At 43.6% G+C, this 27277-nt stretch overlaps 1 protein-coding gene across 3 annotated transcripts in view; it reads left to right on the forward strand.

Annotated features, from left to right (window-relative positions):
• Positions 1–515: 515 nt before the first annotated feature.
• Positions 516–27277, forward strand: part of nfe2l1b (nfe2 like bZIP transcription factor 1b) — a 44764-nt gene continuing 18002 nt past the window's right edge. For 2 of the 3 annotated variants that reach the window (XM_072561233.1, XM_072561234.1), the window contains exon 1: positions 516–1753. In XM_072561233.1, coding sequence (XP_072417334.1) covers positions 1238–1753 — 516 coding nt within the window. In that variant the 5' untranslated portion in view covers positions 516–1237. The remainder of the gene's footprint in view (positions 1754–27277) is intronic. The other variant, XM_072561232.1, reaches the window with a different exon arrangement.

Raw genomic sequence — 27277 nt, forward strand, 5'->3', positions numbered from 1 at the left:
ATTGGAAGCACACTAGCTTTCAGAACGTCGCTCCTTCATCAGGTGGTAGTTTAAGATAGATTTCTAGAGGCTAAAGGTATCAGTTCATATTTAGAGTCCTGTGACCAGTTTGTCTCTCTATAGATGCTGCCTGACTTGCTGAGTTTTTCCAGCAACTTCTGCTTTTCTTACAGATCTTCAGTATCACGTTTCACTTCAGCGTATCAGAATCTGTGCCTGCTCAGAACAGCAGTGCCAGTGATTAACCTTGCAATTCTGTGCAGAATGCAGGAACTGAAAGTGAACAGGCTGTTTTTCCCCCCTCCAACATGGCCACCTTCCTACCCAACACCTCAAGTCACATTAGCAGCTGCTCGGTCCTCAGCTTCGCGGAGCCCATGGTCATGCGCCTCACTCCGTCCCACCCCTGGAGCGGAAAAAAAATCTGCAAGTCATGGTGTCACGGGGCGGGTGAGGGGGAGGGGCAAAGCAACCGTTAAACTCCAGCCCCGCCGCCAACTGCGACGCTTCCCAAGACCACACAACCGTTAGTTCACTCAACAAACGCTTGAAGCGCGGCCCAACCTTCATCGATCAAACAAAGGAGACAAAAAATAAAAACGTTCAAAGCCGCCCCGCGCTCGACGCCGCCGGCTCCCGGGAGCCTAGGCCGTCCTTGCCGCATAGCAACAGGCCACGCCCTCCTGCCCGGCGCCGATTGGCTGGTACCAGAAGGGCGGCACCCAGTCCGTTGACATGCGCCGTGGGATTGGTTAGAGGAGCTGTCCACCAGGAGGCGGGCGGGTGGTCCGGATGCGGAAGTGGTGGTGGTGCTGGTGTTGTTACTCTTCTTCCCGTCACAAGTTGAAGTGGAGCGTGTGCGCGGAGCGGCCCGGCCCAGTCCAGTCACAACAAACAGATAAAACCTAACAAAACAAAACCCCGCACATGGAGGTGACCGGCGCCCGCCGCTTGGGGCATCTGTAAGAAAGAACCCGCCGACCGCGTGGGGCCTAACGGAGCCTGGATCCAGGAGACTGCGTTAATGTTAGCGCCCGACGAAGGAGGAAGTGATTCCCTTCACAAAACAAACCCGGCGCGGGTCAAACGTTTTTTTTTAAAGTTGTGGTTTTCTTTGTTTCTTTTAATTTGAAAGTCGGACGGAGAGAAGAGTCCATTAGCCGGGGATCTGTAGACTTCCCCACCCCCCCGCCTGCTACTTTTAAAAACAAATTGACTGTAATTATTGGAAGGGAAGATGCTCCCCCTGAAGAAGTATTTCACAGAGGGTCTTATCCAGTTCACTATCCTCCTGAGTCTGATGGGGGTCCGGGTGGACATTGACTCCTATCTGAATGCTCAGCTGCCCCCTTTCCGCGAAATTATCTTGGGCCAGAGCTCGGCTTATACCCAGACTCAGTTCCACAACTGGAGGAACACGCTGGACGGCTACGACCTTCACCCGAAGAGCGTGGACCTGGACTATTACTTCACGTCCAGGAGGCTGCTGAACGACGTGAGGGGCTTGGACCGGCTGCTGGTGCCCAGCACCGAGCTCAGCGCCTGGCTGGTGCACAGCAGCAGCGGCGGTGGCAGCCGGGAGGCGGACAGCTCGGTGGCCGCCCCGCAGCCCAGCCTGCCGCTGGACAACCCGAGTGGGGTGAACGAGGTGACCGATCCGGAGAGTGGAAGCAGAGACAACGGTTCCTCTGAGCAGGTCGAGGAGAACTTGGGAGCAGTGGGATTGCCATTAAGTAGCGAGTTGACTAAGGAGGTATTTTAAACCTAGTGAACATCTCCATTTAACTCGAGTGCTGACCCGGATATCTTAAAACTGCATTGTCTTGTTTTCAAGTAGCAAACATCTAAAAAGGCGGAATAAATACGGATGCTGTAAATCAGAAACAAAAACAGAAGCTGCTGGAAAAGCTGAGCAGGTCTGGTAGCATCTATGAAGAGAAATCAAAGTTAACGTTTCGGGTCCGGTGACCCTTAGAAACAAAATAACTGCCCAAGATAGAAACTCCACCCTCTTATGTACAGATGTAATCTACACGTGCTTTCCTGTTAAATCAGAATTTTGTCTCATCTGTTAGGTTACAACTTGACGTGAAGTATTTAATCTCTATCATTGTGAAACAATGCGCCACCTTTAACTTAAGTTTGATTTAGTTTCACAACATTGCTCGTTAAAAGGAAGTTAACATCAGTGATGAGGTAATGTTCAGGTTAAAAGGTAGAGTTTGGCTAAAATGGCTGCTCTTAGTATCTGCAGATAACCCAAACTCAATCAAATATAAAATTCATCACAAAAGTGATAACATGAATGTTATCCTGCAACTTAAACTTGATTTTCATTGTCCCAATTCAATAGGCTGCCTAAAAGTTTTAAACTTTACAACAGGAGCTCATTTGTTCCCATGCTTGGACACAAATGGGGACTGTGGTCTTTGAGGCTTTGCAGACTGAGGTTATAAGAAATAATAACTATATTACCTTTCTCAACCAACTCTATCATTCTGAAGAAGGGTCACACTGGATTCCATGCTTACACTTTTTTCCCCCAAAAGTACCAGATATGTTGAGTTACTCCAGCATTTGTGTATCATCTTCCATTCTCAACATCTCTCTCTGCCTTAAACTTTTTTAGAATCTGAGAATTATGTCCTTAACCTATTATGGCATAATCCTTTGTCTATGGCTGGCGTTTATATGTCGCCTGTTGTAATAGTATGACAGCTCAAGGACTGTTAACATCAACAGGATGTTGACAATCCAAATTTGACTCCAACCGTCAGAGATGTTGGGACAAAAGCTTGATGAAGGAAGATAGGCTTGAAGGGGTCTATAAAAAATGTCAAGAGGGTTGTTTTTTTTTGATACTTGGGGCCTGTACAGGTCTCAATAAAATTGTCCCATTGTGAACTGAGGCGATGTGCAAGAGGCTAGAATTATAAGACTGTGGAGGGCTCTAAGGTTTTAGGAATATTGCAGAGTTTGAGAGAGAGAAGTGAGTTAGGAATGATAATTTATTAAAACTTGCAGTTCACAACCGCAAGACAGTATAGATTGCAAGCACTGCGGATAATGGGTAATCAAAACTATCAGGTGCATCAAACAGTAGTATTTCCGTTGATAATCTGGTAGAACTGACCTGGGATAGAATTGTCTGTGGTGGGTCTTGTTGTGCAGTGTTAGTATCCTTGTATCTAGGTCAGAAAGCAGCGTTCAAGTCTCACCTGCCCTGGAAGAATATCTGGAAAGTTTACTTTTAAAATTTTGACTTTTTAGAATCATCTGTGCTCCTTTTAGATTGCAAGTTTTTCTTGCATGAACGGATGGATTATGGATTGCAGCCGCTATCACTAGTGTAACAGATGCCCATCACTTGTCCCAGTGGGATCAAACCACCATAAGGGACCATTTGAGAACAAGGCAGGTGATATTTGGAAGTTGGTAAGAGTGAGCAAATTATCAGTTGTATTTTTTATTTTTGTTTTGAGAGCACTGAATGTTTGTGGGGGTGGGGGCGGTGAAGCTGGGAAGAGGGGTTCATATTAGGAAATGCTCTTTAGGTCATAAAACCACAATACAGTTAAGGCAAGAGCCAAAGATTTCTGTCTGTATCAGTTGTGATATTGATTAAACATCCCTCTTGCTTTGGTAACTTCAACCAAGTTTCCTAACCATGTTACTGAAATGTATATATTCTGACCAGGTATGATCTAAAGTTCGATCACATTTTTTCCAAGCGTCAGTCCTTTTAAAATAGATCCTCGTGCAGCTCAGTCTTGGGGTAGATATGTTTCGTGCCCAAGGCTTCAATCTAAAGCCCTGCTACTTTAGGCTGTGACATGCCTGTGCTTGAAGTTCACAATATGATGCATTCCTGTTTTAATTTCTGCTGTGGAGAAAGTGAGGACTGCAGATGCTGGAGATCAGAGCTGAAAAATGTGTTGCTGGAAAAGCAGGTCAGGCAGCATCCAAGGAGCAGGAGAATCGACATTTCGGGCATAAGGAATCTCCTCCTGATTCTCCTCCTTAATTTCTGCTGTGACCATTGCTAAATGAAGAAATTTCCTTCCCGACTAGAAAGGGAAAGTAAATTGGAGAAGAAAGGAACTGCAACTGCAGGCCCTACTGTGTTCTGTTAAATCTCTTCTTTCACTTTCTTTATGGATCATGGAATAATTCAGTTTCTCAATTTTCCCTTACTTTGTTCACCATCAATATTTAGTTCACTTAATTTTAAAAATAGCGCATTTACTTAGCATCTTTGATCGCCATTGGGCATCTTAAAGGACTCTATTGCCATTAATGTACCTTTTTTTAGTGTAGTCATTGTTGTAATTTAAGAACCATGACAGCCAATATACACAGCCAGCTCCCGCAAACAGCTCGATGTTGACTGGATTATCCATTCTGGTCAAGCTTAAGATGACAAATATTGACCAGGGCAGTGGGAATAACTGCATCATTGTTTCAAAGAGTGCCATCTAATTTTTTGGGCATGAGTTCAGGTGGGGCCTTGATTTAGTTCATAGTTCATGCAAGTTTGATTCTGCCCAGTGGGGTGCAGTGGCTTCAGGTGTGTGCACCTTGCTTTCTCCCTTAATCACTGTTTGTTTCCCTCTTTCCCACTGGGCAGTCAATGAGGGGTCTATGACTTTGGCCATCTCCCCCAGTGGCCTGTTTGTTTACTTACTCTGAAGAGCTGTGCAAGGTTAGGGCGCTATAAATATTTAAACACAAGTTGTTTCTAAACTGAACCCATTAAGCAACATGACAAACACCAAATTCCAATGTAACTTCCGACAGCTGCTGTGCAAGCTATGAATAGAAACAGCAGCTTTACTGAAGATCAGAGGTGAATGCGAGGTGTGAAATGCCTAGGAATGCTTTACTACACTAAAGGTGCTATATAAATGTAAGATGTTGCCAAAGTGGAGGAAATGATTACCATTGAGTTTAAACAGGTATCTGTTTGATCTTTGCAAAGGATTTCAAATGTATAGTGAGGCAGAATGGGAAACTCTGGTTGACTAGACACCTTGGTAAGGGACATGTGGCATGCTGAAACGATGAGAGAAAATCAGCGACTGAAGTGTGGAGAGAGAATCATGGCAGCCAGTCTGTACTCTGTATAGTTCATGAAAAAGCAATAAATCCCAATTTATTTTACTAATGGTGTTGATTGAGGGCTGAATGTGAGCCAGGGTACCACAGTGCCATGGAATCCCTCTGTCCATGTGAGAAGGCAATGTTTTCTCAAGTTTAACGTCTCAGCAGGAAGATAACTATCACAATTCTTCCTAAGTGCTCTATACTAGGAATATCAACCTGGGTTAAATGCTTAAGTCTTTTGAATGGGACTAGATTAGTGAGTTTTGAGAAGATTTGTAGCTCAGGTTGAAGTTTTGGATGTAGGTTTGCTCGCTGGGCTGAAAGTTCATTTCCAGATGTTTCGTTACCTTACTAGGTAACATCTTCAGTGGACCTCATGCGAAGCAATGCTGAAAATTCCTGCTTTCTATTTATGTTTGTTTCTTTGGGTTGGTGATGTCATTTCCTGTGAAGTCACTTCCTGTTCCTTTTCTCAGGGGGTGGTAGATGGGGTCTAATTTGATGTGTTTGTTGATAGAGTTCCGATTGGAATGCCATGTTTCTAGGAACTCTCGTGCAGGTCTTTGCTTGGCTTGTCCTAGGATGAATGTATTGTCCCAGTCGAAGTAGTGTCCTTCCTCATCCGTATGTGAGGATACTAGTGAGAGAGGGTCATGTCTTTTTGAGGCTAGTTGGTGTTAATGTATCCTGGTGGCTAGTTTTCTGCCTGTTTGTCCTAGATCATGGATTAGATTCCATGATCCTCAAACTGATTTAAGTATGCAACCATTAAACCATAGCTGACACAGGGTTCTAAACTTTGCCTGAACTAGAGCTGCTGTCCACTGGGGGATAGTGGAGCTTTTTTTAAGCTACCCCTGTGCTCAGCTCAGTTTTGTACGGTACCATTGGATCAGCTTTCACATCGGTAATTCAGTAGCCAAGTGCAGGAGGTCAAACCTGAGCTTCGTTCTATCCTTGCCTCATCTTATCAAATTTCAATTTTTTAAAAAGAAAGGAACTTACTGACCACCTGAGAAGCTTATTAGATCTGTTTCCAAATTTCTGCTAGGAGATAGTGAGGACTGCAGATGCTGGAGAGTCAGTCGATAAAGTGTGGCGCTGCAAAAGGCACAGCAGGTGAGGCAGCATCTGAGGAGCAAGAGTCGTCATTTTGAACATACCCTTTAGCTCAATCCTGGTGAAGGGTTATGCCTAAAATGTCAGCTCTCTTGCTCCCCAGATGCTGTCTGACCTGTGCCTTTTCCAGTGCCAACCTTTCAGACCAGAGTTTTACTATCCATTCTGTGACGTTGTACTTCCCTAAACAGTCTTGTTCCAATTTAAGGTTTTTCCCCTCTATTCCCAGTCAGAGGAAAATGTTTCTCTTTGTAGATTTATTAAATGCTTTACATAATATGTTCAGGTATAATGGAATGTTTTGCTTTTTTTGAATATACTAGCCTTTTGTACGTGGTGGTGATCAAGATTAGACCAATGCGCTGCTAGTTGGCGGTGTTGGGTTTGACTTGCTTTTCATGAACGGTATATACCTGACTATATGAAAATTTGTAGGAGAAAGTGAGGACTGCAGATGCTGGAGATCAGAGCTGGAAAAGTGCAGCAGGTCAGGCAGCATCCAAGGAGCAGGAGAATCGATGTTTCGGGCATGAGCCCTTCAGTATATGAAAACTTGACCAGGTATATACTGTATGTGAAAAGCAGGACAATTCCAACACAGCCAGTCCAACCAATCCATCGGTCTAATCTTGATCATCAGCAAAGTGAAGGAACAGATGCATAATTTTGGCTCTGCCAGGGCCATTTGGCTTCTGACGTAATCGCAGCATTAGTCCAAACATGGGCAAAACATTGAACTCCAGAGGGAGGTGAGAGTGACTGCCTTGACGTCCAGACACTATTTTCAGTCAAATAGTATCAGGGAGTCCCAGAAAACCTGCAGTCAGTGGGAATTGTGCCACTTAACTGTTAGACAAGGCCATCTCCAACAAGAAAAATATTTATCCATTGACCCTCAGTGTTCAATGGCATTATGATTACTGAATCCTACTATCAACATTCTGGGCATTACTGTTGACCAGAAATTGAATTGGATTAGCTTTATAATTACTGTGGCAACAAGAGCAGCTCTGAGGTTAGGAACTCTGCAGTGCACCACTCCCCACCTCTTCCTCCGCTACATTGATGACTGCATTGGCGCCACCTCGTGCTCCCGCAAGGAGGTTGAGCAATTCATCAACTTCACCAACACATTCCATCCTGACCTTAAATTTACCTGAACTATCTCTGACACCTCGCTCCCCTTCCTGGACCTCTCCATCTCCATTAGTGACGACTGACTTAACACTGACATTTTTTACAAACCCACTGACTCCCATAGCTACCTGGATTACACCTCTTCCCACCCTATCTCTTGCAAAAATGCCATCCCGTATTCCCAATTTCTCCGCCTCTGCCATATCTGCTCCCAGGAGGACCAGTTCCACCATAAGACACACCAGATGGCCTCCTTCTTTAGAGACCGCAATTTCCCTTCCCACGTGGTTAAAGATGCATCTCGTCCACATCCCGCACCTCCGCCCTCAGACCCCACCCCTCCAACCGTAACAAGGACAGAACGCCCCTGGTGCTCACCTTCCACCCTACAAACCTTCGCATCAACCAAATCATCCACCGACATTTCCGCCACCTCCAAAAAGACCCCACCACCAGGGATATATTTCCCTCCCCACCCCTTTCCGCCTTCCGCAAAGACCGTTCCCTCCGTGACTACCTGGTCAGGTCCACACCCTCCTACGACCCACCCTCCCATTCTGGCACTTTCCCCTGCCACCGCAGGAACTGTAAAATCTGTGCCCACACCTCCTCCCTCACCTCTATCCAAGGCCCTAAAGGAGCCTTCCACATCCATCAAAGTTTCACCTGCACATCCACTAATATCATTTATTGTATCCGTTGCTCCCGATGTGGTCTCCTCTACATTGGGGAGACTGGGCGCCTCCTAGCAGAGCGCTTTAGGGAACATCTCCGAGACACCCGCACCAATCAACCAAACCGCCCTGTGGCCCAACATTTCAACTCCCCCTCCCACTCTGCCGAGGACATGGACGTCCTGTGCCTCCTTCACCGCCGCTCCCTCACCACCAGACGCCTGGAGGAAGAACGCCTCATCTTCCGCCTCGGAACACTTCGACCCCAGGGCATCAATGTGGACTTCAACAGCTTCCTCATTTCCCCTTCCCCCACCTCATCCTAGTTTCAACTTCCAGCTCAGTTACTGTCTCCTTGACTTGTCCGACCTGCCTATCTTCTTTTCCACCTATCCACTCCACCCTCTCCTCCCTGACCTATCACCTTCATCTCCTCCCCCACTCACCCATTGTACTCTATGCTACTCTCTCCCCACCCCCACCCTCCTCGAGCTTATCTCTCCATGCTTCAGGCTCACTGCCTTTATTCCTGATGAAGGGCTTTTGCCCGAAACGTCGATTTTGCTGCTCGTTGGATGCTGCTTGAACTGCTGCGCTCTTCCAGCACCACTAATCCAGTATTTGGTTTTCAGCATCTGCAGTCACTGTTTTTACCGTGTTTCATTGAAACCTGTCCCTCATCTGCAAGGCTTGAGTCAGCAGCATGATGCAATAGTCTCCTCTTGCATGAAATGTACAGCTCCAACACCACTGAGGCTTCCCACCAGTCAGGGCATAGCCTACTTGACTGGGACTTCGTCCACCATTCGCTTCCTTCATTTCCGATTAATTGCGACAGCCATGTTTACCATCTACCAGATGCACTATAGTAAATTGCCAAGTGTCTTTCGATAGCACTTTATAAATCTGTAACTTGTACCACCTAAAACAAGGGCAGCAGATGCATAGGAACACCACACCTGCAAGTTCCTCTCCAAGACTTCTCTATCTGACTTGAAACTTGCCTTTGTGTGGGGAAGTAAAGAATGGGCAGTTATTGTTGGCAAACCCCACTGTGCCTACATTTCATTGACTGCGGAAACAAATTGCCTGTTTGTGTATGCCACATCATGTTAGTGCTGTTATGCAACAGTGCTTGAGTTGCACAAGAAAAATAGCACCTTGCCTCACCCAAAGAAAGCTTCATTGTCAGATTGCAGAGGCTAAGAACTGACTGACTTAAACTGCACAATTTCCGTCTTCTATTTTGATCTCCAAGTAGGGTCAGAGGTGAAGCACGCATCTAATCTGCTTGTATTGTCAGTTCTGATGAGTATCTTAAACTTTGTGAAATCATAACCATTTCCAGCATTTATACTCAAGTATGTGAGACACCTTTAAAGTTGGAATGATCCTAGTAATGTAATGAGTCAGTCGTTGACTTTCCCAACCCCAGCCATTAATTTGTTTCTGCTTTGGAGTCTTTGTGAAATCTTGCAGAATTGCTTGTGGGCTTCAGTGGATCCAGGAAGTCTGCATCTTGTGTAACATCTCTTAAGGAAGTTACCTCCCATTAAATTTTCCATATTAGAGTAATGGGTATTCTCTAAATTCTGTGCAACTACATTGTGTACCATCCCTTTCATAAGGACCCTCTTCCTATTCTCAAAACATTCAGACTTGCTGAGGTGCAGCCAACCAGTTCTGGTCACTACATGAAAGTGCTTCCCAATGCTGGATTGGGATAACCAATGGGATTATGAGCTGAAATGTTGGACTCCTAAGCTCTGAGATAACAATGGCTGATGTGAACAATGAATCTAAGGGAGTTATAACAACCGTGCTCCTGCTCTAACAGACCCCTGCTTTCATGGCCTTCCTAACACACCGTTCTCATCAAGGGGTTGTGACCATTTAAGTGTCACTGTAGGATCACAAATGGGAACTAAACTTGGAAACCACTGCCCTGTGTCTCTCTCTCAAGGTGCTTTGTGCATAAGATAATGTATTGAGTTTTTTGATCTCTCTAAGGCCTTGAACCCTTTCTGTCTGTGCTAGCTCCAGACTTTATAACTCTGTCCTCCTTCAACTTTGACCTCTTGCACATCCTCATTTTCATTGCCTCATTCATGGCAGTCATGTCTTCAGCTGTAAAGGCCCTTAAATCTGGAATTGCCTCAGTAAATGAGGCAGCACGGTTAGCACTGCTGCCTCTCAGTACCAGGGACCTGGGTTTGATTCCAGCCTCTGGTGACTGTCTGCATGGAGTTTGCATATTCTCAAGTGTCTGTATGGGTTTCCTTCGGGTGCTCCGGTTTCCTCCCACAATCCAAAAAATTGCAGGTTAGGTGAATTGGCCATTCTAAATTGCCCATAGTGTTCAGGGATGTGTAGGTTAGGTGCATTAGTCAGGAGTAAAATGTTGACTAGTGGGGTATGGGTATGGGAATGGATCTGGGTGGGATACTCTGGAGGGTTGGTGTGGACTTGTTGGGCTGAAGGGCCTGTTTCCACACTGTAAGGATTCTATAAAAATTTCTCTGCTTCTCTACCCATGTTTTCTCTTTTAAAATAAACTTGATCAGAGGCAGATTGCCAGGGTTTTGGTGTCATATGTTCTTATTCTGTGCAGCTTAATACTTATCTGATAATGCTCCTGTGAAGTTTTTTGGGGAATGCTTTGCTAAAGGCACTACATGAATGCAAGTTAGTTTATGGAGCCCGTGGTTCAATAGTATGGTGATTCATGTAACGCTATGACTGAGAAGATCATCCCTAGGCATGAGAGAGTGCACTGATTGCAGCATGGGGCAGTTATTTGAATGTTTCTGGGTGTACACTGTCTTGAAGTTTAATTTAGTTATAACATGTCCTGTCAAGTACAGCAGGTCTACTGTAATGAAACCGAGCCGCCAAAAGTTCTCTGGAAAATTCCAGTTGTTCCAGTTGCATACTTAGCTGTGGGTTTACACATGATATTGGTTACATGGGAAGGATATCCAGATACTTAATGTCACCTTAGACTTTAACTGTCTGTACACTGGTAACATAGGAACAGGAGGGGAGGGAGGTTATAAGGAGAGAGTAAGCAAATTTCTACTATAATGCATTGTAAGTGATCAGGAATGGGGTGATTTGATCAAATCTTTCAACATGTTAAAGGGGAGCAGTAGGACATAAGAAAATCCTACTTACAGGGAATCTAAGAATAAAAGTTTAAAAATTAGTGAGACCTCACAATTATAATTAGGAAACATCTCAATGTAATTGTTAATAGAAAGTTCACACATCTGCACCACAGGAACCAAATTCAAAGGATGCAAATTTTAAACCTGAGTTTAATAGCTTTCTGTCGACCCAAAGTAAGGTCTTGAAAGATAAGAGTATCAAGTCACAGATCTGTCATGATCTCTTAAAATTGCATCAGGCCTGAGGGACTTAATAGCACCCTTGAAGGTCAGGTGTCACTTTTTGGTGAATGTACAAAGTATCCTGTCCAAGCAAATAGATATCTATTCTAAGGTGAGGGGCCCAAAGCTCATTATGGTATTCTAGATGTATTATTAGCAGGACCTTAACCATGAAAGCTCCCTTTCTATTGGCCATGTGTTCTAAGGCATTAGATTCATCAGGTATGATCTATTCTTTAAATGCTACTGTCTCCTTGCATTTGCTAATGTTTTAAGGTGTTCAAGTACACTGTCCTTAATTATAAACTCAGGACAGGATCGTAAATGTTAGGCAACCTGGTCTCTAATTTCCCTTACTTTTTTTAAGTGGAGTAACACACATTTTTCCAATCCAATAGAATAATTGCCAAATGTAAAGAACTTTGGAAAATTTTAAATAAAAGCCAAAAGAACTGCGGATAAATCAAACAAAAATACCTGGAAAAGCTGAGCAGGTCTGGCAGTATCTATGGAGTGAAATACGAAATCCGAACTGAGGAAGAGTCACTCAAACCAAAACGTTAACTCTGACTTCTTTCCCCAGGTCGTGCCCGACCTGCTGAGTCTTTCCAGCAATTTGTTTTTATTTGGAAAGTGTTTAGTTGTAGATGATCTTCCATGTCCTGGTGGCTTCATTTAAAGCTTCGGGTGGAAATGATCCTGTCCTGGGGTTTTGTCCCTTTGCTTTTTTGTTCCTCTGTTCCAGGCAAATTTGGTATTTGAGATTTTCTATTTGTTTTTAATTGTTTTGTCTGTAACCTTTGTAAAGTTGGGTATGTTCTCCCCATCTCCTCCCCTGGCATAACTACCATTGAATACAAAGTTAGCATGATTGTGAGAGATTTCACAATCAAATACCTTAGTATTTGATTGTCTTCCTATCTCTCTGGAATTGTCATTGAGATCAGTGAGGTGTGGTGACCAGGGTTGAGCTTTGTGCTGTGCTGGGCCACATTGGCAGTATGCTATTTCGTATTTCTACTGCCGTTGAGAGAATTTTGTTTTACCAAAACAACAGATGTTAAAACCTTTTGAGATGTTCACAAACCTTGACTTTGCAAAGCTCATCTGGTAAGCCACAGAGCAGATAGGGCCCACATTGTGTCCCTGATCAGTGTAGAATGATGTAAACCATGACCATGTTGAGATTGGATTGGAGCAAGAGAGATGAGTTGGAATCCCTGCATTTGATTTCAGCTGGAGGATATGACCATTGACCATACTTTGCTGCGCTCTCTCTATTTTATGCTTTGTCTTTAAGAAAATGCATCCCTCTAGTGCCTTTGACAAGATAATCAATACTCCTGAAATTTATTAAGTAGGAAACATGGTTTCCAATCAATGCACAGCAAGATACAACAAACAGCCACCTGACCAGATAACACAGGCTTTTAAAGTGATGGCTAATGGATAAGTATTGGTCAATATATTGGGGAGAATTCATTTCCTCTGATCTCAAAAATTGTAGCATGTTAATTTCCAGAGCAATGTCTGCACAGATCTCAGGGCATCTGGTGTCTCTGGGACTTTTCTCTAAGTTGTTGGTTTCATACTGCATTTTAGGGGTGGGATTGAAAAGATTTGTTTCACTTTCGTGGTATGGGCTTAAACATGAGTGGAGTGCAAATCCTACCAATAAGCTTGTTGCTTTTTGTTTCTGTTGTGACATTAGCAGGGCTGGTCAGGCACCATTCCCCCCATGTTTATCTGTTTTGAAGTAGTGGAGGTCAAGCAGCTGCCAGTCATGTGCTTTTCAGAAAGAAATACCACATATCATCAACAACATTTTGTTCCTGGACTGATTAAAAATAACTGTTTGTTCCAATATCGAGTGATGGAAGTTCACCCAAGCATGTCAGTAACTCCATCTGGAGCCGGCCTATTTCTGTCAGCACCACTTCCAGGGGATTTCTATAGCCAGCTACTATTCTAATCTGCTACATGCAACTGCACGTGGCTGGCTGGGAGTATTGTCAACACCTCTATATTGTACACTAGTCAGACTCCAGTCTTGCATCTTATCCTGACTTTTGTCTTGTGCAGGTATGTTCTTGCTAAGTATTTAGCTCTGTGGATACTGTTTGTGAATGTAAATTAACTGTATACGGACAGATAATCTGGGAACTAAACCTGTGAAATTTACTAGTAAATATAATCTTTCCTACACGCTACTTTTAATCAGTTACCATATGTAAGTAATCTGCTTGCTTTGTGCTGGATTTTGTTCAGGTTCCTTCAGTATAGGCAGTGGGGTAAGCTGCACTGTGACTGACCTTCACCTGAGGTTCCAGGGCTTAAACCTGACTGCTGGGACCACGAATAGTGTTGGTACCTCATCTGACGTGGGGCTTGCTGATCTGCTCAGTTTATGGAGAAAGTTACGACTGCAGATCAGAGCTGAAAAAATGTGTTGCTGGAAAAGCGCAGCAGTTGAGGCAGCATCCAAGGAGCAGGAGAATCGACGTTTCGGGCATAAACCCTTCTTCAGGAATGAGGAGGGTGTGCCAAGCAGGCTAAAATAAAAGGTAGGGAGGAGGGACTTGGGGGAGGGGTGTTGGGAATGCGATAGGTGGAAGGAGGTTAGGGTGAGGGTGATAAGCCAGAGAGGGGGTAGGGGCGGAGAGGTCAGGAAGAAGATTGCAGGTCAAGAAGGTGGTCCTTGAGTCAGAGGGTTGCGACTGAGATAAGGTGGGGGGAGGGGAAATGAGGAAGCTGGAGAAATCTGCATTTATCCCTTGTGGTTGGAGGGTTCCTAGGCAGAAGATGAGGCGCTCTTCCTCCAGGCGTCGTGTTGCCATGGTCTGGCAATGGAGGAGGCCAAGGGCCTGCATGTCATTGGCGGAGTGGGAGGGGGAGTTAGTGTTCAGCCACGGGGTGGTTGGGTTGGTTGGTCCGGGTGTCCCAGAGGTGTTCTCTGAAACGTTCTGCGAGTAGGCGGCCTGTCTCCCCAATATAGAGGAAGCCACATCGGGTGCAGCGGATGCAGTAAATGATGTGTGTGGAGGTGCAGGTGAATTTGTGGCTTTTTTCAGCTTAGGGAGAATAATGTTTGTAAAAAGCAAAGCTTCCACAATGTTAAAGTGGAGGAAAGAGTTAATGATTATTCAGGAGGTATAACTCCAAAAGAAAATTGCTTTTTGAGCAGTTACTCAAAAGAGCTGGAATTTTCCTTTATACCAACATCCCTTACACATTGATCAAGCATGATCTCTAATGTTACCCCTAACTGGACTTGTAGAATGAGCAGCCATTAGTTCCAAAACTAGGGCAGTTTGGAAAGGGGCTTCAGAAACACCAAAGCACTTTACAGCCATTGTGTTTTTCTAAGGTTACCTTATTGCAGACCAGAAAAAGGATGCACAATTTAGAACTACTGAATCCTTCATTATTCCTCCAATAATATATTTCTAGTATAATTGCTTATCTTTGGCTTTATAATCCAATGGGCAAGACTTTCAGGATCCTTTCATCCTTTAAGTTCAGAATGGAGAAACTGAATAGATTAACAATGAACAGCCAGTTCTCCCTTTTAACCTGTATAGTTCGGTTTTCATTTGAGGCAAGAATCTGGGAATCTCCTATGTCTTATTCATACTTCACTCTTGAACAACAGTGACGGAGCTGTGTCTTTTGTCGACTGTGTAAGGGACACGAGCATGGAGGATGCTTTACTGGAAATCACTATACAGTCTTATCAGCAATGCATTCTGCTGGGAAGTATTGACTTTTTAAAACCTGATATCAAACGTGTACTCGGTCTTAATGTCGCATTATCTTGTAGGACCTTCAAGGCATCAATATTTCCAGTTAACTTGTCTCCTTTTGATCTTGTGTCTGCAACTCTGAGGTCAGTCAAAACAGTTACCTGTATCCTAACCTGCTTATTCAACTTGGATCTTGAAAAGTTTCTTTTGTTTTCATGTTCCACTCGGCCGGCCTTCCTTCCCTTGTCACAAATGTCTTTTAACACCTCAGTTCTCTAGAACTCTCTTATGCCAATTTGGCTTCTTGAGTATTCCCAGTTTTATCCAGTTTTGGGTGGTTATGCCTTTTGCTTAGGCCCAAAGCTCAGAAATCTCCTTCTCCCTACAGCTCTCTGCCTTCCCTTGTTGTTTTCCTTTTTGAGACATCCTTAAATCCTACCTGTATGACCAAACTTTTAGAAACATATCCCCATAGACTCCCAATGTGGTTGTTCTCAAATTTTGTTCGACAATCCTCCTGCAGCATGCTTTGGAATATTTTATTATATTAAAGGTGCTTCGCAATATAGAAGTTGTAATTTTGGGTGTGGCAAATTTGGTTTTTACAAAAATCTGGCAAATGTCCTCTGGATTTGTTTGCAGGGGTTAGATCAGTAAATATGTATGGGAAGCAATTGCAAGGCAAAATGGAGATGTCTGTAATACCCTTACCCATTGTGTTCCTCTTCCTTCCTCTCCAGCCACTAGAACCCATAAATGTCTCCATGCTGCCTGATCTTTTTTTCCCTTGAGATGGTGGGGATTCCAATACTGAACCCTAGAGGATCCTCTTTCTGGAGAGTCTGCTGGTTTTTGTTGCTTTTCCTTGTCTCTGGATATTCAAGTCTTGTCTTCGGTGTTGTTCATAACTAACCATTTACATGCTATTCTGTTATTACATTATGACCGTATCTTCACTTCAAAAATAACTTATTGGTCCTAAAGAGCTTTGAAATTCTGTGTGAAAGGTTCTACATAAATGTACATCTTTTTCCCTTTCAAACTGACCATTACAATAATCAGTTGTATTTCTGTAGTGTCTTTAACCTTGTAAAACAAATCATGGTATTCAGATGTTTTCATTTATCATGCAGGTCTCCTTTCTGGAGAATGTTGTCAGCTTGCTTTGCATGCTCTTGCATTCTCTTTCGCTACCCTCTTCATCCTTTATCCCACTTCCCTGAAACCTGAAGGTGCAAAAACATTCATCACTGTTCTGTGACACCTCATGTTGACATCTAATCTGATGTGTTGGTGTTTACGTGAATAATTACAAACTGGCAGTGAAAGCCCTACTTGTTCAGTTTTACTTCTGATTGTCTTGGTTTGTAAAAGACAAGCCTGTCTGTGGATTTATTTGCCCTTTTAAATAAACTATTAGTGAAAATCATAGCCTGCTTACTAAATATATCAAGCATGAGCTACCAACAAAACATGTGGTTGACTGTTGAACAATCCGTGTCAAATGCAGGCATGTTCATGGGCATAGAACTGCAGTGCTTATTTAATCTTTAGTAATGGGCATTGAGGGGGTACAAGAGGATAGGTAACACAAGGCAGATGGTTATTGGTATTATGTTGCTTGACTAGTGTTATGACATTTGCCAGGAAATACCGACAGACTATGGATTTAATGTCACATGAAAGACAGACTGTTTTCTATAGTAGTCTCTTGGCCCCGACATGAACTGAATGGGGTTGTAAGAAAGGAGTGGCATGGTTAAATGCTATGCTGACTGAAGACTTAAATAACCTTGCAGACACCACCACACTTTTTTTTTCCCCCCACCCAACACACAATAGGATGGAAACACTTTCAGATTTTGAAATCGATTAGTCAGCTCTATGTTTAGAAGTCTTTCTAATTGTATTGCCTCGTGAATTTGCATGTGGCTTGACTGAGCTATCTGCTCCTCTGAATAGCTTGAAAGTTTTAAGCAAATGCTGTGCTTTGCCATAATGACATTGGTTTGCATAGAGGAGGGTTGGAGGTTGGGCTGAATGTTTTGGGGATGATCTTGGAGTACAAAACGTAACATGACCTTGAAGAGGGAAATAAGCCCAATTGCTCAAATTCAGTAATTCAATAAATTATCAAATAATTATATTTTGAGTCACAAACAAAAGCAAATTATCGAAAAACTTAGGTCTGGCAGCATCTGTAGTGAGAAAACAATATTAATGTTTCTGGTCCAGTTACTCCTCTTCAGAACTGATTTTTACCTGAGAAAAGATTGATATGCTGAAGATGGAACAGAGGAGGAGTAAATGATAGGTGTAGATGGAGCCTTTATATATATATATAGAGAGAGAGAGAGAAAAACAGTTGGGTAGACAAAGGAATGGGTGAAGGGTAATGGTGATTGGATTAATGGTGACCATTAGTAGCTAAAGATGGATGTTTGTGGTAGCAGTCCATCTAATAAGGTCTGGTGTTTGGGGGTTGGAGCAAGGACATGAGGAAAGCTGCTCAAGCCCTTAAATTATTGAACTCAATATTGAGTCCAGATGGCTGCAGGGTTCTCAGGAAAATGAGATGCTGTTCTTCAGCATGCAGTGCGCTTCACTGGAGCACTGCAGCAGGCCAGAACATGTTAGTTAGGCAACACAGTGCTATGTTGAAGAGGCAGGCAACAGCCAACTCTGGGTCCTTTATGGGGACAGAGTTTAAGTATTCTGCAAAGCTGCTTTGAACAGATTCTCCTTTAACTTCCCTCATTTTTTTCAGGTCAAAGATGTAGCCACAGATACCCAGCTGGGCCCGTTATGCCTGTCTCTTTGTAGGGTTTATGGAACATTCCTAGTTCCAATTCTAATCCTGCCCTCCCCCAAACTCTTCCTGCTGTACATTTAATGATATCCTCACTGCTGCTTTATACTCTTGTCTGGAATTGGAAAAACTAATCCGTTTTGCTTCTAATTTCCACCTACCCTCACCTTCACCTGATTCATCTGACTCTCCCTTTCCCATCCTCGGCATCTGTTCCCATTTCTGGGGCTAGATTGGTAACTGTCCATTGCGAAAGCACCACCTCTAACAGTTACCCCAACTATACATCCTCACACCATGCGTCCTGTTAACACTCTATTCCATTCTCCGTTTTTTGGTCTTGTTGCATCTGTTCCCATGATAATTGCTTCGACAAGGCAGCCTCTGAAATGTCCGCCTCCTTCCTCAACCAAGGTTCCTCCTCCATCCTAGTTGATAGAGCCCTCAGTCGTCATGTAAGATCCATCTCCTGTACTTTGGTCCTCATCCCTTCCCTTCCCACAACAACGAGAAGATTTCCCCTTGCCCTACTACCCCTCCAGCACCCACAATCAATGGATCATTAGCCAACATTTACACTTTCTCTAGAGGGATGCCACCACCAGATGTGTATTCCCCTCCTCTTCCTTGTCAGCCTTTTGTCGGGACCATTCCCTCTGGGACATCTTGAACCACTCCTTCACTTCCAACACTCTCCTTCAGCCCCTTCCCCTGCAATTGCAAAAGATGTGACACCTGTCTGTTTGTTTCCTCCCTCCTTAGTATCCAAGGTCCCAGATATACCTTCCTGGTGAAGCAGTGATTTACCTGCACTTTACTCGTCTGCTGTGTTCACTGCTCAGTGTAGTCTGCTGTTCACTGGGGAGATGAAATGTAGACTGACTGCTTTGCAGAGCGCCTACATTCTGAAAAAATGAGCCTGAGTTTCCTGTTGTCTGCCACCTCAACACCCCACCCTGTTCACTGGCTAACATTTTTGACTGTGGCTTGCTGCAGTGCTCCAGTGCTCCAGTGAAGATCAGCGTGAGCTAGAGAAAAGCACCTCATTTTCTGCTTGGGGACCCTGCAGCTTTCTAGACTCCATATGAGTTCAATAATTTTAGGGTCTGAGCTGCTGCTCCCACGTCCTTACCCTGACTCCCGCATACCAGGCCTTGTCATCTCGTGGGCTGCTACCATAAACAAGCAGTTGCTAGCCACTAATGGTTCCCACTAATAGCTATTCATTCTCCCAGACTTAGCTTTGCCTCTTCCTTTGTCTCGTGAATGGTTTTCTTTCTCTGGGCTCCACCTCCACCTATCATTTACCCTTTGTCCTCACCCAACCTATTTTCAGCATTTATACCAACCCTTCCCCAGCTGAAATAAATTTTGAAGAAGGGTCACTGGACTTGAAATGTTAATTCTGTTTTCTTTTCACAAATGCTCCAGACCTGAGTTTTTCCAGCAATTTCTTTTTGTTTTTGATTTCCAGCACATACAGATCTTGGTTGCAATGAGTTGGACGTTGGTTCCAATTAGTTGCACCTTTGGGTTTTCATTATCTTATCAGACCTGGTATGTGTACTTTCTCCAAAACAGTAAACTCGAGCATGAACACCATAAAAAGGTTGCTCAAAACTGGCAGCTCCTTTCTTCATTTGTGTGGATAACACATGTTTTCTCAGCAGTAACAAGCATTAAATTATTTTTCCATATGAACAAACAAATTAGAAAGAGAATCAAAAGCTGTCATTGATGCCACCATCAGATACACTTTCTCCTGCCTTGTCGGCATTCTGCAAAGAATGTTCCCTCTGGGACATTCTGGTCCACTCGTCCTGCATTCCCAATGCACCCTCCGGCACTTACCCATGCAATCACAGAAGGTGCAACACACGTTACAGCACAGTACAGGCCGTTGGGCCCTTGATGTTGTGCTGACTTGTGAAACCAATCTGAAGCCCATCTATCCTACATGATTCCATTCTTGTCCATATGCCTATCCAGTGACCATTTAAATGCTTGTAAAATTGACGAGTCTACAACTGTTGCAGGCAGTATGTTCCATGCCCCTACTACTGAGTAAAGAAACTACCTCTGACGTCTGTCCTATATCGCTCCTCAATTTAAAACTATGCAGCCTTGTGCTAGCCATCGCCATCCGAGGAAAAAGGCTCTTACTGTCCATCCTATCTAACCCTCTGATTATCTTATGTGTCTTAATTAAGTCACCCCTCAACCACCTTCTGTCCAACAAAAACAGCCTTAAGTCCCTCAGCCTTTCCTTGTAAGACTTTCCCTCCACACCAGACAACATCCTAGTAAATCTCCTTTGAACCCTTTCCAAAGCTTCCACATCCTTACTATAATGCGGTAACCAGAACTGCATGCAAAACTCGTGGCCGCACCAGAATTTTGTACAGCTGCAGCATGATCTCATGGTTACGAAACTCAATCCCTCTACTAATAAAAGCTAGCACACTGTATGCCTTCATAACAATCCTGTCAACCTGGGTGGCAACTGTCAGGGATCTATGTACGTGGACACAGATCTCTCTGCTCATCTACACAACCAAGAAACTTACCATTAGCCCAGTACTCTGCATTTCTGTTACTCCTTCCAAAGTGAATCACCCCACACTTTTCTGCATTAAACTCCTTTTGCCAGCTCTGCAGCTTATCTAGTCCCGCTGTAACCTACAACATCCTTCGGCACTATCTACAACTTTCGTGTCGTCTGTAAATTTACTAACCCATCCTTCTATGCCCTCATCCAGGTCGTTTATAAAAATGACAAGCAGCAGTGGACCCAAAACACATCCTTGCGGTACACCACTGGTAACTGAACTCCGGGATGAGCATTTCCCATCAACCACCACCCTCTGTTGTCTTTCGGTTAGCCAATTTCTGATCCAAACTGCTAAATCACTCTCAATCTAATGCCTCTGTATTTTGTGCAGTAGCCTTATCAAACGCCTTACTGAAATCCATATCCATATCCACCACATCAATGGCTTTACCCTCATCCACCTGTTTGGTCACCTTCTCAAATAACTCAAGGTTTGTGAGGCACGACCATCCCTTCACAAACCTAATCATCATATTCCTACCGAGATGATTATAAATCCTATCTCTTATAACCTTTTCCAACACTTTCCCCACAACTGAAGTGATGCTCACTGTTCTATAATTACCAGGAGTCGTCTGTACTCCCCTTCTTGAACAAGAGGCAACATTTGCTATCCTCCAGTCTTCTGGCACTATTCCTGTGGACAATGACGACATAAAGATCAAAACCAAAGGCTCAGCAGTGTTCTCCCTGGCTTCCCAGAGGATCCTAGGATAAATCAGTCCGGTCCAGGGGATTTATCTATTTTCACATTTTCCAGAATTGCTAACACTACCTCCTTGTGAACCTCAATACTATCCAGTGTAGTAGCCTGTTTCTCAGTATTCTCCTCAACAACATTGTTTTTTTCCCAGTGTGAATCCTGGCAAAAACTATTCATTGAGTACTTTCCCTATCTCCTCTGACTTCATGTACAACTTCCCATTAACTGTCCTTGATTGGCCCATTACCTTCCCACTCAAATGTTCAAGGCCCTAGACACACCTTTCAGGTGAATCAGTGATTTTACCTACACTTCACTTACAGCATCCAATGTTGTGAGCAGCGAATACAGCAGTATGTTGGGAAGATGAAATGCAGACTTGGGGTACTGCTTTGTGGAACACCTACATTCTGTCCATAAAAATTACTCGAGCTGCCAGTTCAACATACCACCTTGTTCCCATGTTCACATATTTCCCTTGGGCATGCTGCAGTGTTCCACCAAGCCTCAGCGTAAAGTGGAAGAACAGCTTGACATTGCCTCCAGTTCTGAAGCAGGGTTCTGCTGGAAATGTCAACTGCTCCTGCTCCTCGGGTGCTCCCTGATCTATGTTTTTTTTCAGTGTCGCACTGACTCTCCAGCATTGCAGTCCTCACTATCTCCTGTCTTCTCTTTGGGGATCCTGTAACTTTCAGGACTCTATCAAGTTCAATAATTTTAGAACCTGCATACCAGTTGTCTTTCATCCATCTTTAAAATGTAAGTCTTGTCACAACATTCATTTTAATCCCTTCAGTGCGGGGTCAGGCCATTGAGCACTTCAAGTCCACTGTGACCCTCCAAAGAGCATCCCACCCAGACCCATCCTCCTGCCCTGTCCATTTAACCCTGCATTTCCCATGCCCAATCCACCTAACCTGCACATCTTTGGACTATGACAGGAAGCTGGAGCACCCAGAAGAAACTATACAGACTCGGGAGAACTTGCCAATTCCACGCAGTCAGTTACCCGAGGGTGGAGATGAACCTGGGTTCCTGGTGCTGTGGTCACTATTAGCAGTGTTGATCAATGAGTCACTGTGTTGTCCAAAATGTGCTTTCAGCACAACCAAACCATTATCGCCTGTTTGCAGTCCCTATTTTTACCCATCCACCTTTTCCTCTTCCATGTCTTGTGTTAATGATGCCTTTGGTTAACTCTGTTTTCTCTCCACGTGGTACTAGCACCAATCACATCTTGACAACCTGAAAATGACCCATTCATGCTTAGTCTCTGCTTTGTTAGTTAATTTTCTCTTCATTACTTACCTCCCTTCAATGAGCAGTGAAGTAACCCCATTAACGTAGAGACTGTTTACTAGTAAGCACTGGGTCTTTGGACCAACATTTATTGACGATAAATCTGAACTTGTTTGCACTGTACATCTGACCAAATCCAAGCCAGATGACTGCAAACAGAGAAATGTAACTTGTATTCAGTATGGATACCTTTGTCGTTGACAATTTTGTTATTTATGTTTTGAGGGTTTTCCTTAGTTTATTTCCTTCTTTTCTTTTTCTTCTATCACCATTGGTTATTTTCTGCGGAACACTATGTTCAGATGCCTGGTGGCATACAGGCATTTGAAACCGATCTTTGATTTCCCCTCTGAATACATTGCTTCTCATAGTCTCCCCCACTTTCCCCTCGCATCAACCCAAAAAAAGCCTCGCCATTTCCTTTCCTAACTGGGTCGGTGCTCATTGCATCAGAGTGATGGAGGCGGTCTAGTTGACTGAATAAAGCTGTTCACAAATAGATGGTCATCACTTCTATCTAAACATGAAAGCCTGGATTAATATATTTAATAAAGAATAATGAGGGCTTTAGTTTAGATTGCTCTGTTATGGTTAACTGAACCAATACAACTGGTTAATCTGTGATCTAGATTTTCCTGAACTGTCCACTCATGCTTGCCATAACCTGTAAAGGGTTGTGAATCTTCAAACCAACAGGTCACATTGTAAGCACAGTTCAAAATATTGGATTGTGTAATTTATCCCCATGTCTATTGTGAAAGGATTGTACCATTCTGATCTGATGACTAACAGCGAAGGTATTAACTACGTTGAGTCTCCTGCTGAGGAGATAGAGGGGGGACCTGATTGAGGTCTACAAGATTGTGAAGGGTATAGACAGGGTAGATAGAGATGAGCTTTTTCCCATGGTGAGGGATTCAATAACGAGAGGTCACCCTTTCAAGGTGAGAGGTGGAAAGTTTAAAGGGGATATATGCGGAACGTACTTAGCGGGTGATAGGTACCTGGAACGCGTTGCCAGCAGAGGTAGGAGAGGCAGGCACGGTAAATTAATTTAAGATTGTGTCTGGACAGATGCATGAGTAGGTGGGGAGCAGAGGAATACACACGCTTAGGAATTGGGTGATTAAGCTTAGTGGATTTGGATCAGCTCCAGCTTGGAGGGCTAAAGGGCCTATTCCTGGGCTGTAAATTTTCTTTGTTCTTTTATATATTTAAAAATAGCTTGCATTTTTAATAATTGCAACAAAGATCTGTTGATCAATGATCTGTAATATTCATGGTGATTGTACGTTGTGGAATCAATTTGTGCTTTTAACTTGATCAATGACTGTTGCAAATGCCAATTCTGTAGGGGTTGTCACCACTGGACTGTACTTTGCTCTACTGTGGGAGTTTTACTTTATGTTGAGATGTAGCTTTGGAAGTTGATGACAATTGTTCTCTGCTGGCCAAGAACAGCAGGTTAGTCAGACAGTAGTGGTTCTAATAAGAACAGAAATACTGGAGAAACTCACCGGGTCTGACAGCATCTGTGGAAAGAAACCTGAAGTTGCATTAGGTAAGGATCGAGCTTTCTTCTTTTTTGTGTTAATGTCCATGCTCTCAATCATTCTAGCCTGTTCTAATTCTACCCACACGTGCTACTTATACTCAGTGATGTGCAGCTCTGTGATATGGCAAGGTTACTTCAGTGTCCCAGATCCCTTAACATGACAGATTCTGTTGATTCTAACATGTATTACAAAACGATTGTCAATTTCTGTTCAGATTTTTTAAACCAACCTGTTCAGACATGTTATGACACACTTATGGAGCAGGTGGAACATGAAGCAGGTCTTCTGTTCAGAGGTAAAGACACTACCACTGTGCCACTAGAGCCTTCATTGACTCCATTTCAGTTCATCAAATACATGTAGTAATGGAAGTAGTAGTTCTGTAGAGTGGGAACTAATTTTGTTTAGTCTCTGGTCAGACTAGTTTCTTATGCTGACTTGCAAAGTTTTCCTGTGTGGAGTGATTACGGTAGTAATGGTACCTTTATTATTTCCTCCCAAAAAGATGCCAACCTCTTCTTTCCCTCTTATTTTTCTTTCACCAGCTGTTTTGCCCCTTCATTTCAAAATGTGTAGCCTCCATTGTCTGGTAAGGTTCAGAGGGTAGTTGATGGCATAATGGTAATGTCACTAGATTTATAATCCCAAGCGCCCTGGCTATTGTTCTAGATCATGCATTTCAGTCCCATCATGGCAGATGTTGAAATTTGAATTCAGTGAAATCTGGACTTAAAAACTAGTCTAATAGAGACAATGGAACCATTATTGATTTTGAAGAAAAGACCTCTAGTTGCCTGTTCTCCTTTAGGGAAGGAAATCTGCCTGGTTTGGCCAGGGGACATCAATGTGGCTGACTCTTAACTGCCCACTGAAATTGTGACCTGGGGTGCCAATCAATGGATAATAGGTGCAGGAGTAGGCCATTCTGCCCTTCGAGACAGCACCACCATTCATTATGATCGTGGCTGATCATCCTCAATCCTGTTCCTGCCTTATCCCCATAACCCTTGATTCCACTATCCTTAAAAGCTCTATCCAACTGTTTCTTGAAAGTATCCAGAGACTTGACCTCCACAGCCTTCTGGGGCAGAGCATTCCACACACTCACCACTCTCTGGGTGAAGAGGTTTCTCCTCAACTTTGTTCTAAATGACCTACCCCTTATTTTTAAGCTGTGTCCTCTGGTTCGGGACTCACCCATCAGTGGAAATATGCTTCCTGCCTCCAGAGTGTCCAATCCTTTAATAATCTTATACGTCTCAATCAGATCCCCTCTCAGCCTTCTAAACTCAAGGGTATACAAGCCCAGTCACTCCAATCTTTCAGCATAAGATAGTCCTGCCATTCCAGGAATTGACCTCATGAACCTACACTGCACTCCCTCAATAGCCAGAATGTCTTTCCTCAAATTTGGAGACCAAAACTGTGTGCAATATTCCAGGTGGGGTCTCACCAGGGCCCTGTACAGCTGCAGAAGAACCTCTTTGCTTCATTACTCAATTCCTCTTGTTATGAAGGCCAGTGTGCTATTAGTTTTGTTCACTGCCTGCTGTACCTACATGCTTGCTTTCATTGACTGATGTACAAGAACACCTAGATCTCGTTGTACTGCCCCTTTGCCTAAATTGACTCCATTTAGGTAGTAATCTGCCTTCCTGTTCTTGCCACCAAAGTGGATAACCACACATTTATCCACATTAAACTGCATCTGCCACGCATCTGTCCACTCACCCTAGCCTGTCCAGATCACCCTGTAATTTCCTAACATCCTCCTCACATTTCACCCTGCCACCCAGCTTTGTATCAGCAAATTTGCTAATATTACTTTTAATACCGTCATCTATATCATTAATGTATATTGTAAAAAGCTGCAGGCCCAGCACTGATCCCTGCGGTACCCCACTGGTCACTGCCTGCCATTCCGAAAGGGAGCCGTTTATCACTACTTTGTTTCCTGTCAGCCAACCAATTTTCAATCCAAGTCAGTATTTTGCCCCCAATACCATGCGCCCTAATTTTGCTCACTAACCTCCTATGTGGGACTTTATCAAAGGCTTTCTGAAAGTCCAGGTACACTACATCCACTGGATCTCCCTTGTCTATCTTCAGAGTTACATCATCAAAAAATTCCAGAAGATTAGTCGAGCATGATTTCCCCTTCATAAATCCATGCTGACTCTGACCTATCCTGTTACTGCTTTCCAGATGTGTTGTAATTTCATCCTTTATAATTGACTCCAGCATTTTTCCCACCACTGAGGTCAGACTAACTGGTCTATAATTCCCTGCTTTCTCCCTTCCTCCTTTCTTAAAAAGTGGGACAACATTAGCCACCCTCCAATCCGCAGGAACTGATCCTGAATCTATAGAACATTGGAAAATAATCACCAATGCATCCACGATTTCTCGAGCAGCCACCTTCAGTACCCTGGGATGTAGACCTTCAGGCCCCGGGGACTTATCAGCCTTCAGACCTAATAGTCTCTCCAACACCAATTCCTGGCAAATATAAATTCCCGTCAGTTCAGGTTCTTCAGCCACTATTACCTGTGGGAGATTGCTTGTGTCTTCCCCAGTGAACACTGATCTGAAGTACCAATTCAACTCTTCCGTTTTTGTTCCCTGTAATATATTCACCCGTTTCTGTCTTCAAGGGCCCAATTTTAGTCTTAACCATTTTTTTCCTTTTACATACCTAAAAAAAGCTTTTACTATCCTCCTTTATATTTTTGGCCAGTTTACCTTCGTACGTCATTTTTTCTCAGTCACTTCAAGGAGAGCTGGGATTGGGCAATAAATGGTGGTTTTGCCAGTGACGCCCACATCCCATTAAAGAATAAGCAAATATGATTTCCTGGTTATGTTCACAAATAAAACTTTTAGTATAAGGTTGTCTGTAAAATTGTTTGGAGATCAGTTCTGCCCCTTTCTAACAGAAGTGGAATGAGTGTAGATTGAGTAGCTTTGTAGATTGAGGGCAGACTTGATGGATTGAAGGGCCCCCTCTGTACTGTGCGATTCTATGAACTATTCAGTTGATCCAACTCTTAACATCAAATTTTATTTGGTTGGAGTGGAAATCTTGATAAGGTGTGGACTTCCTTACAAAAGGAGGACCAGCAAGGTGATAAGCA

This window comes from Chiloscyllium punctatum, chromosome 42 (genome assembly GCF_047496795.1).
Source record: "Chiloscyllium punctatum isolate Juve2018m chromosome 42, sChiPun1.3, whole genome shotgun sequence".
In the NCBI taxonomy this organism is placed as follows: Eukaryota; Metazoa; Chordata; class Chondrichthyes; order Orectolobiformes; family Hemiscylliidae; genus Chiloscyllium; species Chiloscyllium punctatum.